Here is a 19,516-nt window from a genome sequence, read left to right on the forward strand (position 1 = left end):
ATATAGTATCACTGATTTAGAGCTACCTCATGAAGCCATTGAGTTCAACCCTCTAATTTTACAAGTGAGGAAACTAAGGCTCAGAGAGCTTTGTCTGAGTTATGTGGGATCTGAACCAAGGTTTTCATGACTACAAGTCCAGTGCCCTAATCATTACACCATGCTGCCTCTCTGGACTCTCCCACATCTAAGATGCAACTTCTCACTTTTACCTGCTCCACAGAATACCAATATTCTTTTGAAACTTTTCCTGATACCACTGACATTATTTTCTGTTTACTTATCTGTACAGAAAAATATATTCCACCCTTTCCCCCACAGACTGTAAACTCCTTGAGGGCAGGGCACCCCCCCCATCCAAAGTGCCTACTTTACATACACTTGAATACCAAATAGCACATGAGTGCTTTAGAGTGGTAGAAAGAACCAATCACAGGAAACCTAGAACAGAGGTGACTTTGTTGAGAATCAGAAGGCAGCACTTTAAAACAAGTACGGTAAGCAAATCTCTAATTATTACAAAGCAGTAAACATCAAAACTATCTGATGGAAAGCTGGTCAGGGGAAGCAGCTAAAGATGAGCAAGACCTAGAAACAAAGGTATAATGCAGTCTTCAAACCCAAGGAGAGGGGAAATGGAGAGAAGGAACTCTAATCCTATGCCTCTCCCTCAAAAAACAAAAACAAAAAACTACCAAGGCAACTGGAAAGCAGTCTGACAGGAAACAGTTTTGGATCAGTATTTTATATAAAATATCAAGAAAAAATCCAAATGAACAAACTATCTAAATCGTAGTCATATCTCAAAAATATATTCAAGAATGTAAAGTTATAGTTTTCCAAATCATATTTAAGGGAAGAATTCATAGAGGTATTAAAAAAAGATCATAAATACATACATTTTTTAAAATTTGTGCATTAAATATCTGACAAAAATTTTGGTCAAATACCACTCAATAGACAAGATCAAAGTTTAAAAAAAATTTCACTGTGTGACCCTGGGCAAGTCATTTAAGCCCACAGCCTAGCCAAAAAAAAAATGAATTTCCAAAACAAATTTAAAAAATCAACAATAATTATCTGAAACTATCCAAAACCACCTAATAAGAAGAGAAATGCAGATAACAACCCTGAGATTCCCTCATTACCATCAATTTAGCAAAGACTGGAAAATTTAGCATGGAGGGGCTTTCAGAAGTCATAAACCATTTGCTACTGTTGCATTCTGGAAAACAATTTGGAACTATGAAAGAAAACTTACTAAATTGTTCTTACCCTTTGATTCATTTCACTGCTAAGTATAATACACTCCAAAGGAAACTACAGATAACAAGAAGAGGATCCATAAATACAAAAAATGACAGTAGCACTATGTGTAATAAAAACAAAATGTGCACCAAAATCTTAGTATCTGGATGTAATGGAATATTATTGCTCAAGGAATGAAATATACAAGAGTAAATGTTATCATGCCATAAAAAAAAGACACCCCTCCTTTGTTATCAAGAAATTAATATTTAATATAAATATTAAAGGTCACACCATAAAAAAAAAATTAGAAGAGATCCAGATCAAACACCTCTCACAGCTATGGCTTAGGTCTTAACCAAAGGATAGAAAAATGGAAGATAAACTAGGATGTTCAATTTAATGAAGCTTTTGCACAAATTTAATGGCCCAAGAAGAGAAACTATCAACTGGGGGGGAAATATCTTTGCATCATACCCAACACCAATTTAAAAATTCTAAGGGAACCAAGAAATAGGAAAGACCAAGAGTCATTCATCCAAGGATAAGCAGACAACAGATATGAACAGTTCTAAAAAGATGTTCAAATAATTAACAACCAACCTTACGAAAGAGTGCTCCAAATGACAAACAAAAGAAACAAAAATCAAAACAACTCAGGTTTTACGTGACACCCAGAAAATTTGCATAGGTGTCAAAAAGATGGGAATAGTGAATGTAGGAGGGGTAGTGGAAAGGTGGGCCCACTAATGCACGATTGTTGGGTGGTGATAATTGGTCCCACTTATTCTGGAAACCAATTAAGATGTGCTTACCTTTTGACCAAGAGGTCCCAAGGCTTAGTCGTATGCCCCAAGAAGGGCAAAAAAACCCCAGATCCCATTTACACTAAAATATTCATAGCAGTACTTTTTGTGGTAGCAAAGAACTATTAACAAAGTAGTAGATGCCTGCAACTGGGGAATAGTTAAAACTGCAACAAAACATTACTGCTCTCATAAGATTATGAATGTGAAAAATTCAGAAGCATGGGAAGACTGGAAGACTTCTATGAACTGACAAAGCACAATCAGGAAAACAATAAATAACTACAATCACCTAAATGGGAAGAAAATAATGAAACTGTACAAATATAAATAACAAAGCTAGTCCCCAAGACAAGGAAGACCGCCCTCTCTTTTCTGCAAAACTGAGGGAATGGGCACGTGGAACATTTCATCTACCATGAGACAAAGGTGATGTGCCGGCCAAAACGTTTACATTAACTGACATTTTTTTATTCGTTATTAGATGGGATAGCACAGCAGGCGAAGGAAAGGTGTAAGGATATATTAAAAATAAATAAGATATAAAACCAAATGATAGTAATGAAGTTTCTAAGACACACTAACTTTGGGAAATGTACTTTGTAGGAGGGCTTGTTCAAGAGTCTGTTTCAGCAGAACAAAACATATTAATCAGTTAAAATATATAAAACCAATAATTTTTAAAATAAAATAGTACCAAGTTCCTAAAATTTGGTTAATTTCATGTTTGACAGGAATTTATAATTTGATTTTGATAAACTGAAATTTGCATAAGAACAAAACAGATCATACTAAAAAAATAAGATGACAAGAATTTAGGAGCTGGGGGAGAAGAAAAATAACCTATTCTATGGATAGGAAGAGTATAAGATAAAGCAGACTACATAGGGTGGTATCAGATTATGAAGGGCATTTAATGTTAGGCCAAGGATTAGTTACTGATTTCAGATTTTTTACTATTTACATAGCTGGAATCACACATATATATAAAGCTTATCTTTTGGTAAAGGATCACAGGACCAGGACTTGCTTTCTACTTCTACCCTCAAAAAATTTGTTTTTCTTTTCCTCAAAAATCAAAAAGCAGAAGACTTGTTTAAAAACACTTGAGTACTGCCTTTTAAAAATTAGATTCTCTTGGTCTGTTTCAAGGAAAAAGATTCGAAAAATGGATTTCGTACTTTTCCAGGATTAGTAAATTAAGGATACTTTACTACAAATAAGGATTTCTCTCACTTTAGAAATATATTAACAGGTGATTACTTCCATTTCTTCCCCTTATTGTTTTTTGGAAGTTGTGATCCTCACAGAGTAACCAGAATTGAACCAGAGTTCAACTGAACTCTTATACTGGAGAAGAATAGCATGAGCAGACTGAAGTTTGGGGTCACTATTATCTGGAACTTAACTGTCTTGGTGATGGTGTTAAGTACAGGCTGAACTAATTAGCACAAATGTGACGTTACCACTTTAGTTTCCATCCCACAACCTCAAATCAACCCAGCTGTTATTTCTCTCATTCTTGAACTGTTATTAAGTTCTGCTAAAAGAGAATATATGTACAATCCAATTTTTAAAAAATACAAAATTAATAAATTCACACTAAATTATAGCAATTCTTATCAGAGATGAATTTGTACCAATTTTATAATTAACATCAAGAGGAAAAAATGATACAATTTGCAGAACCTTTCTAGAATACAACTCTATAAATGAAGTACACCAAATTGTAAGAGCACTCTAACAACATATGCAAATATAATTAGGGGTGTACTGAAAGTCAAACAGAGTAGCACAATGGTTAAGCAAGGGCTGAGTAACCAAAAAAAATTTGAAGGGAGATGAGGAATAGTTTATTTTTTCAAATTCATCATATAGTAGAAAGAGCGTTTGATAGGAAATCAATAGTACTAATTAACTTATATGATCTTGAACCAGTAATTTCATCTCTCCGGGCCTCAGTCTTTCTATCAATTAAATGAGAGGGTTCAAGGGATGTAAATATCTGGGAGATAATCTCTAAGGTCCCTTCCTGCTCTAAAAATACTTCAAGGATTCTATGATCTGGAATTGCCATCACAAAATAGCTTAGTTTTCAAAAAACCATTCTTGAATTTCATTGAGAAAACAACTGTTCCCACCATTCTCCATCCTAATTCTATGCACTAATTTTATCGTCCTTAAACTTGGGGACATAAAGTTGGCTTCCTAATTCAGACTATAAAATAGCCAATTTTTAACTGTATTTTTTTAAGAGTTCAAATATTCAGTTTTTATTCTGATCTTCTCAAAAAATACTAACTTTATAAACTGAAAAAAAGATCCCATAAACACAAAGCCTTTTACCTGTCCATAAATTCTTGATTTAAGAACTTGCCAAACCAAACTCCCTACTCAAAAGTAGAGTAATAATATGTTTGGTTTCATTTGTTCCCATATTTCTATCCAGTTGATGATTATGTAATAAATGTAATTCTAAATTCAGTCATCTTGGTCCACCCAGATGACTCAGTCACATCCTTTGAAACCAATTCCTTTGCAAACTGAGGCTCCTTTTCAACCCCATCATAATCAAAAGAATAGCTATGACCATAGTTCTTCTGATAAAAAGATCAGGCTAAATTAAGACAACTCACTTCCAGGTCTTATCTTTTTCCACTCCCACCAAATAGTGTTTGTTAATAAGCATGGCTATTATAACATATTGGTGTATTTAACTGACCTATATTTGCTGGAATCATTTTGCTTACATTTACAGCAGCAGTACTATGGTCCTAGTGTGACAGATTTTTGATAGGCTTAATGGTAAACAAAATTGTTTTCAGATTACCAAGTAAATCTATCTTAAGTTTCATTTATCTTGACATGAACATAAAATTGGAGGGTCCCAATTCAATTCAACCTGTAGAATCTAAAAGACCCTGAAACTAGATGTCAATGAAAGATTTATCTTATTTCCCCATATTTTAAAGGAACTGGAAAGTTTTCTGTGGTATAAGATAAAAGCTTATCCCTTAGTGTTTGGTCTAGAGGCTTAATATGGAAACCAATTACTAAGATCTGAAGATAAAGAGTATGTCCAATATAAAATTTCTTTTAATGGCTGTCTTTCCTCCTCAGTTTGGCTTTGTATTTTAAGGTCCATTGTCTGATGAGCGAAACCAGGCAAATTTTGAATTGAAAATGGAAAAAATAATTTAAATGGTAAACAGAATTTGCTTTCAATCATGCATATGCTACAGATCAAATCTACAATACTGGCACGTTGCAACTGATGTAATTTCCCTCATAAACTTAAAATTTTAAATGCAAAATCAAACATATTTGCCAACTTAACAAGCAGTTACACTCAAGACAAGCATAACTGAGGCACTCCTGGGAATGCCTAAATTTAATTCGTAAGACATTCCTAAAAGCATTATTACCTATGGAGCAAATTAAGCAATTAAGGGTCTCTCTTCTTGCTTCCATTACAGAGCTACTTATGTGTAAAAAAGGTGTAATACCAGTATCTACTAATCCCGTCCCACATCAGATCATTTTCAAAGCCTACATACAAATAAAAATAAAACAAAAAGACAAGATGCTGCAGTCACAAGAACTTTAATTTTTTAAAAATCACTTATCAAAAACAAAAATTGCACTATTCTACCCTGAAGTTAACACAAGTAAAAATTAAAGAGGTACTGTCTCACAGATAAGGTGCTGAAAGTGAGAGCTTGATGCCTCACACTACACTTGGCTCCTTGAGTGTATATGAAAAATTGATAGATTTGACACTACTCCCTTCCAAAAAACGTTAACATTCAACTTATACAACTATTTCACTTTAATACGCTAAGCAACCAAAACAATTTAATCAGTTTTTATTTTTTGAGTAACATTACAATGTGTAATCACTACTATACAATTTAAATATTTTATATTACAGTACCAAAGAAAAGCATTACAGTACAATAATACACGAGGCGGTTAAAAGTACTGTGTTCTAATTGGGTAACTGTTCCACAAACTGCTGTATGTGTGCTTCGTTGATTTCCTGGAATTGTCAATACACTGCACCCTGTTTTAAGTGGGCTGTACCTGAAAACCAAGGTATGCAATTCCTTAGGATTAGAAGTCATCAAGTTATGCAGTGAAAGAGGGGGAGGGGAAGGGGTAAAAGAGCAGAAAAGATAAAAAGAGTCTAGGAGCTTCCCGTTAGACCCAACTTATTAAAAAAAAAAGTTTCTGCTCTGCCTGTGCTTCTATGTTAGCCTAAAACAACAACAAAAAACAAAAATTGTAAGTAGGCAGCAGAAGGTAGAATGCTCCAAACCCAGCAACTCGCCCCACCGGAGCCCTTGTCACCACTACCAAACGCTCGTCCTTCCTCCCCTCGGCCAGTCACCCCACCGCGAGGGGTCCCCGCAATTCCGGAGAGCTCGGATGCCTTGGCCGGGCTCCAGAGCGGCAGGCCCCCCTCCCGGGGGGAAGAAGAAGCCCTATGGCCCCAACAAACCTGCAGCCCATTCCTCCTGGAGGCTCGGCCGAGGACAAGGAGGCATGGCTTTTACCCGCAGCGCTCCGGGAATTGGGGAGGGAACAGGCGACCCAGGGCCGGGGTCCCGAGCTCGGATCTAACCGACCTCCGGGCAGGCTGATTAAGGCCAGCCCGCGGAACCCCGGCCTTTGCGAGGGGCTCTCAGGGACGGGACGTGGCGGGGCGCAGTCGGTCCTGAGAATAAACAGAAGCTCCAGGGGCCTGCGGTAAACACGAGCCTCCGAGAGGCCCCACGTGGGAGCTGCATAGAAACGGAAATGCTTTCCCGGTCAAAGCAGAGCAAAATCCCCCAGCGCACCGCCCAGCGCGAGGGCCCCGACGACCTGACGGCGCCACCCAGCGGCGAGCCGGGAGGCCTGCAGGCGGGCGCTCCTTCGCCGCTCCCCCCCTTTCGGCACCCCCCCCCAACCCGTTCCCCTCTCTCGCTGCACAAGGCCCAACCCAAGAACTAAAGACCACAAAATGGCTGCCGGCCGCTTCGTCACGTGACCCCCTTTGTGCCTTTCGGGCCCCCGAACCCGGCGGGTCCCGGGTGGAAGCGGCCGGGGATGGGGGGACGGTGGGCAGCGCCGGTGCGGGCCCAGCGGGGCCGCGGCGGGCCGGGGGTCGAGGCCGAGGGAGTCGGGGTAAAGGCCGGGCCGGCGACTGAATGTCGGCGGGGAAGAGAAGATGGCGGCCATTTTGTGTGGGGCTGGCTGCTCCGTCGCCGCCGCTGGCAGCAGGGGGAGCGGGGCCTGGCGGTGGGTCGGGCAGGGGAGTTTACACGTACCGACTCCTCTTCCTTCTCCATTCCGGTGGGCATCTGCGGCACGGCCCGGTTTATCGAGGCGTATTCGTGCAGATCGGGCAGATCCTCACAGCGGAACACCGGCAGCGGCTTCGAGGCGTCCAGCGCCCGCGCCCGAAACGACAATTTACTCATCTCAGGCGCAGCAGATACCTCTCCGCTCTGGGGAAACGGCCCCGGCCAGCGGGATCATGGAGAACCCGGGGTTCGGTCCCCACTCGCCTGCCGCTGCCGGGGACTTGAGGGGCGGAGCGTGGAGCCCGCCGTCCGGGCCCTCACAGCAGCCGGGAGGGTGGGTGTCTGTGCCGCTCCGCTCCGCTCTCCCTCGCTCTCTTCAATACGCCATGGCCAACATGGCGGACATTAAAACTCCACTGTGCGCTCTTCAGCCAACCCCAGCCATTCCCCACACTGCATCGCGCAGCGGCGCGGGCACGCGGCGGAGGGGGGGAGCGCGGGCTCGAGGCTGGGCGCCGGCACGGGCTGCGCGCGCCCCCGCCAACCCCTGCTCCCCTGGCAGGCTCAGGCTCCGGCTCCGACTCCGGCTCCTCGCTGCTCCCGCCGCCGCCGGCGCCGCCGCCGCCTGCTCTGCTCTGCTCTGCTCCGCTTTCCTCCCCCGCTCGGGCCCCGGGCCCCAGGCCCCGCTCCCGCCCGACGCGGCCTGGAGGGGGACCGCGCCGCCGGGACCTCGGGCTCCCCCGCCCGCCTCCAGCGCGCCGCACACGCCCCTCTCCCGGCTCCCGGCTCCCCGCTCCCGGCCGAGGCTGCCCGGAGAGCCGCAGGGGCGCTCTGTCCGGTCGCCGCCGGGCTCAGGGGGGCCCCCTGCCATCCCGGCCGCTCCTCCGGCCCGCCCCCCAGCCCCGGAGCCCGCGGGGGAGCGCGACCGCCGCTGCCGTGGGAGGGCAGCCTGCAAAAGCTCGACGGTTCCGAGCGGCCGGGGCGCCGGGGCGAGCCGGCGAGCAATTTGGGGGGGGCTTCGGGGAGAAAAGCTAGGAGCGACGGAGGTGGCGGAGCGAGCACACACACAAACAAGTGAACACACACACACACACACACACACACACACACACACACGAACACACACATGGGCGCGCGCGCCGAGACAACTCTAGAGTTTCTCTACAACGAAACGGTCATTAAGTCAGTCAAGTCAACAAGCATGCATTAAGTGCTAACTGCGAGTACAGAGAAAAACCACACCAGCCCCTGCCCTCATGGAGCTCCCAATCTAATAGGGGGGATAACATGTAAACGACTAACAAAGGTAGATGCTAATAAAGAGATAGTTTAACCTGGTACTGCACCAAGCATAGCACTTAATCGCTGTTTCCCAGCCACAGGGCTTGTACATCAATATCAACCTCGGCCCCAAAACAGCAAGGCTTGATTTTATTCTGTAGATACGGGCGGACAGACACACATTCCCATCCCCCCCCCCGCCCCCGGAACTGGATGGAGGGAAGGAAATTATTAACAAGGTAACTTTCACAAGGAATTTAATCTTTGCAAAAGCAACGACCCACTCCCCCAATTTTCCTGGTCCCGAAAACTTTATTGTCAAGTGCTGATTTCCTGTTGGTGGGAGAAGAAAATGCTGTTTCCAAAGTAGCCGTGACTGAGAGTCGCTCTTGGCATTTAGGCATCTTTCTTCTAAAACATTTTATGAGCATTAAACAAATACCAGTTGTGGGAAGGATAGTAAAATAACCTGCAGGTTCTCCAACTAAAATAACAAGAACACGAGGGCATTTAATTATTTATTAGCAGGAAGGATTTAGATGGGACAGGAATGTAAACTTGTCATTTAAGGGTTATTCCAGACGCTGAAATAGGTATTCCAACAGCTCCTTCCACTGAAATGTCTTGAAACAGTCTAGTCTGGGCTGATTGGTCTTGCAGAAAAATCCCAAACATTCACTCAACAAGAATGTTTGATCAGTCCATCTCCCCAGGGTACACATCCCACATCGCATAAAAAATAAATACGATCAGTATCCTTAACTACAAGGGCAAATGGGCAAACTGCTATTTAGTGGCTTGCGTTAGCTCTAGCCCATCTTGGGGACAGGAATATCCACTACTTGCCTACAACGTGAGGATGCTAATATAAAAGAAGATTGATTCAACAAACTTGTGAAAGAAGAGTCAGGTTTCTTTTAACTTTGTACAAAAATCCTTCTTCCTCCAGAAACAAATGTGACAACTCCTTTAGACAGGTAAATCTCCTTAAAACAACAACAACCCACTGAGGATTTTATTGCTGATTCCCAAGTATATACCACAGGTGTTACTTAAAATACAAAGGCACCAAGAAGGTAGAAAGACACCTTGTGATTGAGTAAATCACTTCTGTTTCCATTTCCTTATCCATAAAATGGATATAATTGTATTATCTACCTTACAGAATTAGTATGATGAAAATGCCTTGTAAATACATAAATGTGAGATATTATACAAAGATGAAAGACACACAGTCTCTGACCTTAAGGTGCTTACAATCTAGTAGGGGAGATGAATACAACATTTAACACAAGGCAATAATAAGTACAAGGGAAGGAACAATCACTTTAAGCGAAGAAAACCTTCAATGGAAAAGGTAGTGTTTGAGCTTAGTTTTGAAGAATGTGTAGGATTTCAATAGGTTGAGTTGCGGGGGTGAGGGCTCAACATAAGCAAAGGGTTGATGAAGAAGAGAGCAATGGATGTTTGGGGAAAAGCAAGAGGTCTGATTTTGTTAGAGCACAGTTTGTTTAGCTAACTACTTGAAGGTAAGGCTAAAAACAAAGATGGTTAGTTCCAATTTCAGAGAGCCTTGAATATCAGGAATTTGGACTTTATTTGGTTGCCACTGGGCATTTTTGACAAGAGATTAATGTGATCAAAGCTATCCTTTTGGAAGAATAAATTGAGAAGTGGTATATAGGAGAGACTGAAGTATATATGGAAGGCTACAAGAGAGAACAGTTAGGAGGCTAATGGAATAGGGTCTGTTTTCAGGTAATAGCACTGGGAATGGACAGGAAATGGCAGATGATTAAGTGATAATCCTGATAAGTTATGAAAAAAAAATTTTAAACCTGAAACATAGATTCTATTCCCAAACTGAGATTTCTGCTAATATTAAATGAACAAGGAAAGCAAAAAAAAAAAGTCAAACCAACAGAACCTAAAGATAATACCCTCATATATATGTACACATATACATATATAAGCATATAACCGTGCTTACAACACTTACACAGACACCCAATCTATTACCAGGTCCTGTCACTTACTTCTTCAGAATGTATCTACAATTCATGATACAATTCATTCTCTCCTGTCCCACTCTCATCCCACTTAGTCCAGAATGGACTTCCTAACTCTTTTCCCTATCTCTACCTGGTCCTCTTGCCAGCCCATCCAACTATATTCTCTCTCTAATATTCCTAAAATACTACTTTCATTGTTCCTCCTCAGATCAAATACCCACAGTGGCTCCCTACTGACATCCTGCTCTAATATCCAACATTATTTTCATTGCTACATTTCATTGCCATTGCTGCACTCACTCTCACCTCTAGCAATCCCCCATTCTTTCTTCCTTGGTTTCCCTTTCAAAATGCTCCCTTTCATTTCAAGTCTAACCTCCATCATGAACTAATGACTTTTTCTGGGCTTTAGTTTCCTTATCAAAGGGCTGCATTTCATCTCCAAGATTTCTTTCAGCTCTAAAAATTCAATGAAAGACTAGTAATCTCTTGTATCTCTGAGCTCCTATTACTTGTAGAGTCAGTTGTACAAAACTTTGTTAGTTGATTTGTTTTATATCTGCAACTAGAATAAAACAAGCTTCTGGAGGGCAGGTGCCATATTCTCCCAAAACATCTAGCACAGGAGCACAGTGCTGAGTACACAGCAGCCATTTGCTAAATGCTTGTCAATCAACTGATGTGCATATATGTAAGCATATGTTACATATATACACACTTTAAATGTCATCAGTATTCATAAAATCCTAGTTGATGGAAAATAAGATCTTAAAATATTAGGATATCTTTTTTTTCCCTAAATAATGGGAATCTAAATGCCTTCATCTCTTTTTAAAAAAAATTTTTTTAAGGCAGTCAGGGTTAAGTGACTTGCCCAAGGTCACACAGCTAGTAAGTGTTAAGCGTTTGGTCTGAGGCTGGATTTGAACTCAGGTCCTCCTGATTTTGGGGCTGGTGCTCTATGCCACCTAGCTGCCCCTTAAATGCCTTCATCTCTAAAATTCCACCATAGATCAGTTTGTGAAAATGTAGACTTCTTCCTCCACTTCAAAAAAAAAAGTTCTTAGGGAAATTGATGCTCCTAAAATTAAAAAGTTAATATAGCACTTTAGTCACAAAACATTTCGTGACAGTAAAGTAGTAAGCACTCTAATAAGTTCTCATTTGAAGGAAAGGCAGTTAACTTATTGCTTCACATTTTATTCAAGAATAATGTTAATAATCATAACAAATTTACCCAAACTGGAGTTTCCTAAAAATGCTTTTAAAAAGGGTCATGGGGCTACTCTAAGACATTTTAATTATAGTTAAGTCTCCAGTGTTACCTTGGAGAAATCATTAAGTTCTCTGGGTCTTATTTTTTTTTTAATTTTCTAAAGAGGAAAAATACATGGGACGGCTATGAGTGTCTATATTAATTGTTAGTATCAACAAAGTGCTTTGAGTTTCTCTGAGATAAAAAACTCTATAGACACAAATCACTTTATTTTATATTACTTGAAGACTAAAGTTATGGTGAAGTTAAAAGCCAGTGAAAAAAATCTTCACTAAAATTTAGAACAAAAAAATCAGAAGTGATTGGGTATTTTCCACTACTTCCAAGTCTAACCTTAATTTCTTAAAACCCAAATTGGTATATGACCTTATCCCTGTCTTGCCAGGCTGGAAAGAAACTGATGAAAAGGAAGCTTGATAGAGGTTAAGACCAGTGTAGTAATGTTTAATGGGGATATTTCTAAGTGTAGTTGATGAGGCAGAATAGTGAGATGTACAGAGACAGTAATTTGAGACATTAAAATAACCCCACAACTGAATATTGACTGAGATGATGGTACTACTCAATTAGTAAAAATAGTCTTGGTTTTTGTTATGATCTCCATGTCCGTTTGTCTGCCAAGTGAAACCAACAGTTTAAAGTGTTGCTGGCTGGAAAGCATTATGATATTTTGGTTGCAGCTTTTCATAGATCATAGCTTTAGAGTTGGAAGGGACCTTAGAGGCCATGTGAGGTCAACTGCCTCATTTTCTAGAAGAGGAAACTGAGGCCCAAAGATGTGACTTTTCCAAGGTCATATACCTTCTAAACGCCAGAGTGGCATTCACACTCAGATCCCTAGACCCTAAATTCATCATACTTTCCGTAGAACTACCTTTCTCTTAATGCTTTGGTTAGTATTTGATAAAAGAGCTTTTGGTGAGTTTTTTAAAAAATTAAATTCCAATGGCTAATTTATTAAAAATAAAAGAGTGTCTTTGAAAACTAAAAGTTAAAAATTAAAAATCAGGCACATTAGTAGGAACATTTAAAAATTATTATACTGACTTATATAATTATGTTATATTGAATTAATATCAGTTGACAACATTTATTGAGAACCTACTGCATGCAGACCACTAGGTTAGGTAGGCATTAAATATGAAGAAATTGAAGGAAACAATCTTCATTTTCAAGAATCAAAGAATTACAGAATCTCAGAGCTGGAACAGACCTCAGGAGTCATTCATTCAGCACACGTTTATTAAGCACCTACTATGTACAGAGTCCAGTGGTTAGTACTAAAGATACAAAGTTTATATAAGACATTGTCTTTGACCTCATAGAGCTAACAGCATACTATAGGATGAGACAAAAAAAAATGACCATAATGCACTGTAATTACATGGCAAGTAAGTTATAGAGGCACAAAATAAAGGTCCAAGAAGAAGATCATCTCTGGAAGGGGACATCAGGAAAGTTTCATGAAAGTTTCATAGTTGGCATATGCATTAGATAGGAAATCAACAGGTGAATAACTAAAGGAGAGTTTTCCAAGTGAATGTGAATAAAAGTATGGAGGCAAGAAAATGCCTGTTGTGTTTGAAGGCAGAATAATCTATTTCATCTGGACCTTGGAATATGTTTAAGGGGAGTAGTATGAGATAAATACAGAAACGTAAAGGGATGAGATTGTGGAGGGCCTTGAATGACAGACAAATGAATGTCTGCTTGTGGACAGTCCTGGTTTCTGAGTCGGGGGTTGTTATTGTTGTTCATTTGTTCAGTTGTGTCCAACTCTTTGTGATCCCATGCCTCTCCTGTCTCTTGAAGTCTGTCCAAGTTCATGATTGTTGTTTCCATGACACTATCTATCCATCTCATCCTCTGCCATCCCCTTTTCCTTTTGCCTTCAATCTTTCCCAACATCAGGGTCTTTTCTAATGAATGCCATGTTATTATGTGGCCAAAGTATTTAAGCTTCAGCTTCAGTATTTGATCTTGCAGTGAACAGTCTGAATTGATTTCTTTAATAACTGACTGATTTGATCTCCTTGTTGTCCAAGGGACTCTCAAAAATCTTCTCCAGCACCACAATTTAAAGTGTCAATTCTGTAGCTCTCAGCTTTCCTTATAGTTCAACTCTCCCAGCTATACATTGCTACTAGAAAAACTCTTAACTCTGACTATATGGACCTTTGTTGGCAAGGTGGCATCTCTGTTTTTTAGTATCTGTCCAGATTTGCCATAGCTGTCCTTCTAAGAAGCGTCTTCTAATTTCATGTCTATAGTTGCCATCTGCACAGATCTTTGAACCCAAGAATATAAAATCTGACACTGCTTCCATTTCTTCTCCCTCCGTTTGCCAGGAAGATCAGTTGCCAATATCTTAGGTGTGCTTTTTTTTTTAATCTTAGGGTTTTTTTATGTTAAGCTTCAAGCCAGGTTTTACACAGTCTTCTTTCACCCTCATCAAGAAGCTTCTTAATTCCTCTTCACTTTCTGCCATCAGAATGGAATGGTCTGCATATTTCTCTTAGCTACCTTAATTTCAGCTTTTGATTCACCCAGCTTGGCATTTTGCATGATGTACTCTATATCTAACTTAAATAAATAAGGTGGCAATATATAGCCTTGTCATACTCTTCTTCCAATCTTAAAACAATCAGCTGTTCCATGTTCTGTTCTAATTGTTGCTTCTTGACTGGCATACAGGTTCCTCAGGAGACAAGTAAAATAATCTGGTACTCTTCTCTCTTTGAGGACTTGCCACATTTTGTTGTAATCCATATAGTCAAAGGCTTTAGCCTAGTCAATGAAGCAGAAGTAGTTTTTTTTTTTTCTGGAACTCTGTTGCTTTCTCCATAATTCAATGAATGTTGGTAATTTGGTCTCTAGTTCTTCTGCCTCTTCAAAAACTAGCCTGCTCTCTTGGTAATTCTCAGTTCATATATTGCTGAAGCCTAGCTTGCAGAATCTTAAACATAACCTTGCTATGGCATGTCAAAATGAGTACAATTGTTTGGTAATTTGAACATTCCTTGGTATTGCCCTTCTCTAGGATTGGGATGTAAACTGATCTTTTCCAATCTAGTGGCCACTGTTATATTTTCCGAATTTGCTGGCATATTGAATGCAGCACTTTAACAGCATCATCTTTTAGGGTTTTAAATAGCTAATCTGAAATTCTATTACCTCCACTAACCTTATTGTTAACAATGCTTCCTAAGGCACACTTCACTTCATTCTCCAGGATGTCTGGCTCTAGATCAGTAACTACATCATCATGGTTATTGGTGATGTTCTTGTACAGTTCTTTTGTGTATTCTTGCCACCTCTTCTCAATCTCTTCTGCTTCTGTTAAATCCCTACCATTTTTGTCTTTTATCATGCCCACTTCTGCCTGAAAGTTCCCTTGATACCTCTAATTTTCTTGAAGATGTGTCATCTTTCCCATTCTACTGTTTTCTTTTATTTCTCTGCATTCTCATTTAAGAAAACCTTTCTATCTCTCTTTGCTATTCTGTGGAATTCTGCATTCAGTTGGGTATATCTTTCCCTTTATCCTTTCCCTTTCCCTTTCCTTCTTTCCTCAGCTATTAGTAAAACTTCAGACAGCCATTTTGCTTTCTTGTTCTTTTTCTTTGGAATGTATTTTTGTTGATGCCTCCTGTACAATGTGGTAAACCTCTGTGTATAGTTCTACAGGTACTCTACCTATCAGATCTAGTCCCTTAAATGTATTCATCACTTCTACTTCATAGTCATTAGGAATGTTATTTAGGTCATATCTATATGGTCTGATGGTTTTCCCTACTTTCTTCAATTTAAGTCTGAATTTTTCAATAAAAAGCTCATGATCTGATCCACAGTCAGCTCCAGGTCTTGTTTTAACCAACTGTATAAAGCGTCTCCACCTTTGGCTGCAAAGTATATAATCAATCTGATTTCTATATTGACCATCTCATGATGGCCATGTGTAGAGTGGTCTTTTGGGTTGTTGAAAAAGAGTGTTTGTTATAACCAGCAAGTTATCTTGACAAAACTCTATTAGTCTCTGTCCTGCTTCATTTTGTACTCAAAAGCTAAACTTGTCTATTATTCCAATTATCTTTTAATTGCTACTTTAGCATTCCAATCCCTTATGATGAATGTGACATCTTTTGTGTGTGTGTGTGTGTGTGTGTGTGTGTGTTACTTCCAGAAGATGCTTTAGGTGTTCACAGAACTGATCAACTTTGCTTCTTTACCATCAGTGGTTGGAGCATAGACTTGTATTATTATGATGCTGAATGGTTTGCCTTGGATTCTGATAGATATCTTTTGGTCATTTTGGAGATTATACCCAGTACTGCTTTTCTCACCCTTTAAATGGCTATGGAGAGCTACTCCATTTCTTCTAAGGGATTCTTGCCCACAGTAGCATATGTAGTGATCATCTGAATTAAATTCACCCATTCCTTGGGATTCAAATCCTGCCTATGATGTTTATTTACTTCTTGCGTGACCTTAAGCAAGGTGAATAATCTTGCTAGACCTCAGTTTCCTAATTTACAAAATAAGAATATTAGCCTCTGAGGACTCTGAGGTCTGAGTCACTAAAACTTTTTGAGCAGAGCGACATAACTAGCTTTATGCATAAGAAATATTAGTCTATCAGTCATACAAAGCGTGAGTTGGGAGTACAGGAGAAAAGTGATGCAGAAAGACCTGTTCAGAAACTGGTCCTGCTACTGAGGCCTGTGAAAGTTAATGTTCTCATATGGTAGCAGTGGGCACAGAGTAAGAAGGAGAGATGTGAAAGGTATAAGGGAGGAATTGGAGGGACGTGGTACGTGACTGGATATGAGATGTGAAGGAAGGGGAAGAATCAATGCTTTCAGAGATCTAAGGCTAGGAGAAGGCGGAAGCCACAATTTGTTGAATTTATTTGCCAAATAACAACAAAAGGAGCACCACGTTTCAAGGGAATCATAAGAAGTTTCATTCAAATGTGTTAAGTTTGGGGTGGTAAGAACTCAGAACAGATCTCAGCCCTAGAAAAAGATTTGAGAGTCACCTGCATGGAAGTGGTTGTAGAAGACCATCAACAGTACGAAATCACTAAAGCCAGGGATGGTCATCAGTGACTTAACTGCAGAGAAGTCAACGTGACAACTATTTACTAAGCACCTACTATTTGGAAGACTTAGTTCTTACCCACAAGAAACTCATATGCTACTTGGGTGGGGATGGGCAGAGCAATAAGGGAGGGATGCAGCATGTACATAGGTAACATTTGATACTGGGAAGCAAAGGAGAGATCCAAAGTAATGGGGAAATTTTGAAAAATGAGCAAATACTTTCAATTGGGGATGAAGGAATGTTTCACAGTGGAGATATCATTTTAGGTCAGCAGTTTTCTTAACCTTTTTTGAGCATGATCTTCTTTGGTAGTCTAGTAAAGCCTATAGACCTCTTCTCAGAATATTTTTTTTTTAAATTATGATTGAAGGAAATGCTAAATTTCAGTTATAGGTTAGTGAAAATAAAGATGCTATTTTTTCCCATCCACATTCATGGGACTCCCTGAAATCTGTCCATGAATTCCTTGAGGAGTCTGTTCCCACCCCCTTTCAGGTGAAGAGCCCTTGCTTTAGGTAGTAAGCTTTGAAAGAAGAGAATAAGCACGAAAGAAAGATGAAATGGGGGAGAGCGCACGGAAGAAAGAGCTGAAATGTCTGGTCCACACAGTCCCTTTTGGCAGGAACATACAGTATATAAAGGAGTGTGACAGAAAACGAAGCTGGAAGGATATGTTGAAACTAGATTGCAGAATGTCTTAAAAGCCAAGTCACGGGATGTTTTATCTTAGAGGCAATAGGGAGGCACTGAAGATTGTTGAGGGGAGGAGTGACATGGTCAGACCTGTGCCTTGGGCAGAACATTTTGGCAACTCTGACTGGGAAAAAAGAGACCAATTCCACTTTAGGAAAGCTCTAATTATTAGGTAATTGTCCCCTCTGTCACAATGAAATCTACTTCTCTACAAATTCTACTCTTAGTTCATACCTCTTGGACCAAGGAAAATAAGTCCAATACCTCTGGCCTATGATAGTTCTTAAATGCTTAAAAGACAGTTCTTATGTTCTCCTAAGACCTAAGTCTTCATTTTTTTTAAGGCAGTTGGGGTTAAGTGATTTGCCCAGGGTCACACAGCTAATTAAGTGTCAAGTGTTTGGTCTGAGGCCAGATACGAACTCAGGTCCTCCTGACTTCAGGGCCAGTGCTCTATCCATTGCGCCACCTAGCTGCCCCAGTCTTTACTTCTTAAGGTTTAACATTCCCAGTTCTTTGAACCAATTTTTATACAATATAGTTGTGAATTCCTCCATCAAATCTAGTCACTTTCGTCTGGACCCATTCCTGCTGATCAATACCCCTCTGAAGATGTGTCACTTCTACCTAAACATAATACTACCTACATCATCTGTCTTGGGCATACGACAATGATATTATTACACACCTCTTTCAACTGAGTTCAGCAAGTACTTTATTTAGTGACTACTGTGTGCACAGCACCATGCTAAGTGATGGGGTAGATACAAGGGTGAGACAAGTCATGATACCTGACCTCATGAAATTTGGAATCCTTCTAGGAGGGAATGAGACAACAGCACAAATAAAAATCAAACAAGTGTTTCTTAAGCCTTTACTATGTTCCAGGCATTATAGCATAACTATACAAGATGAATAAATAATATTATATGAGAAGTGATGTGTTATAAAACACAGTGCTAAATTGGGGAAAGTATTATTGACAGAAGGGCATCAAGGAACACTTTATCATAGGAACCTGAGGGATCACCTTGTTCCTCTCCCTCATCGTGAAAATGTGGGAAATTGAGGTGAGGCCATGTATGTATGGGTCTGCAGTAGCAGGGCTGAGATTCAAATCCAGCTTCTCTGACTGGAGACCTGGGGTTCTTACCACTCTCCCACACTGAGGGACTTAGTAGACTTTCAGCTAATGGGATTTAAGAGCAAAAAGGGGGAGAACATCATGAGTGAAGGTATGGAGGTGGAAAAGTAAATAGCTTCTTCACAGGGCAAAGAATAGTCTACTTATTCCTGAGTAGGTAACAAGAGTCATACTAAGGGGCAGCTAGGTAGTACAGTGGATAGAGCACTGGAGCTCTGGAGTCAGGAGGACCTGAGTTCAAATCCAGCCTCAGCCACTTGACACTAGCTGTGTGATCCTGGGCAAGTCCTACATTAAAGAGATTAAAGCTCCATTGGAATATGGGCCTATGCTTCACTAGAGCCTGACCCTCATGATAGCATGGAGAAGACCCCAGGTTGTTAAAACGTGCATCACAATGCAGATTCCACCAAGGGGAATAGGCTTGAGTACCAGAGGAGCAGCTAGGTGGTGCGCTGGGTTGAGTGCTGGGCCTAAAGATGAGTCTTCCTGAGTTCAAATCCAGCCTTAACCACTTACTAGCTGTGTAACCCTGGACAAGTCACTTAATCCCAATTGCCTCCAATAAAAAATAAGTTTATTTTTTTAAAAAAGTCTCCCTAAGGTAGTGGTAACGGGCCTTTTAACCTCCTACATTTGTTTTAACGCAGCCTAAGATTGCCCTA

At 40.5% G+C, this 19,516-nt stretch overlaps 1 protein-coding gene across 3 annotated transcripts in view; it reads right to left on the minus strand.

The window, feature by feature from the left end:
* Positions 1–19,516, minus strand: part of EPC1 (enhancer of polycomb 1) — a 102,027-nt gene that overhangs the window by 60,927 nt on the left and 21,584 nt on the right. For 2 of the 3 annotated variants that reach the window (XM_020990464.2, XM_020990463.2), the window contains exon 1: positions 7,367–7,664. The exons of the other annotated variant lie outside the window; for it this stretch is intronic. In XM_020990464.2, coding sequence (XP_020846123.1) covers positions 7,367–7,519 — 153 coding nt within the window. In that variant the 5' untranslated portion in view covers positions 7,520–7,664. Of the gene's footprint in view, positions 1–7,366; positions 7,665–19,516 lie in introns of those variants that run through there. 3 annotated transcript variants of the gene reach the window in all.

This window comes from Phascolarctos cinereus, unplaced genomic scaffold (genome assembly GCF_003287225.1).
Source record: "Phascolarctos cinereus isolate Bilbo 61053 unplaced genomic scaffold, phaCin_HiC Scaffold_1;HRSCAF=81, whole genome shotgun sequence".
NCBI lineage: Eukaryota > Metazoa > Chordata > Mammalia > Diprotodontia > Phascolarctidae > Phascolarctos > Phascolarctos cinereus.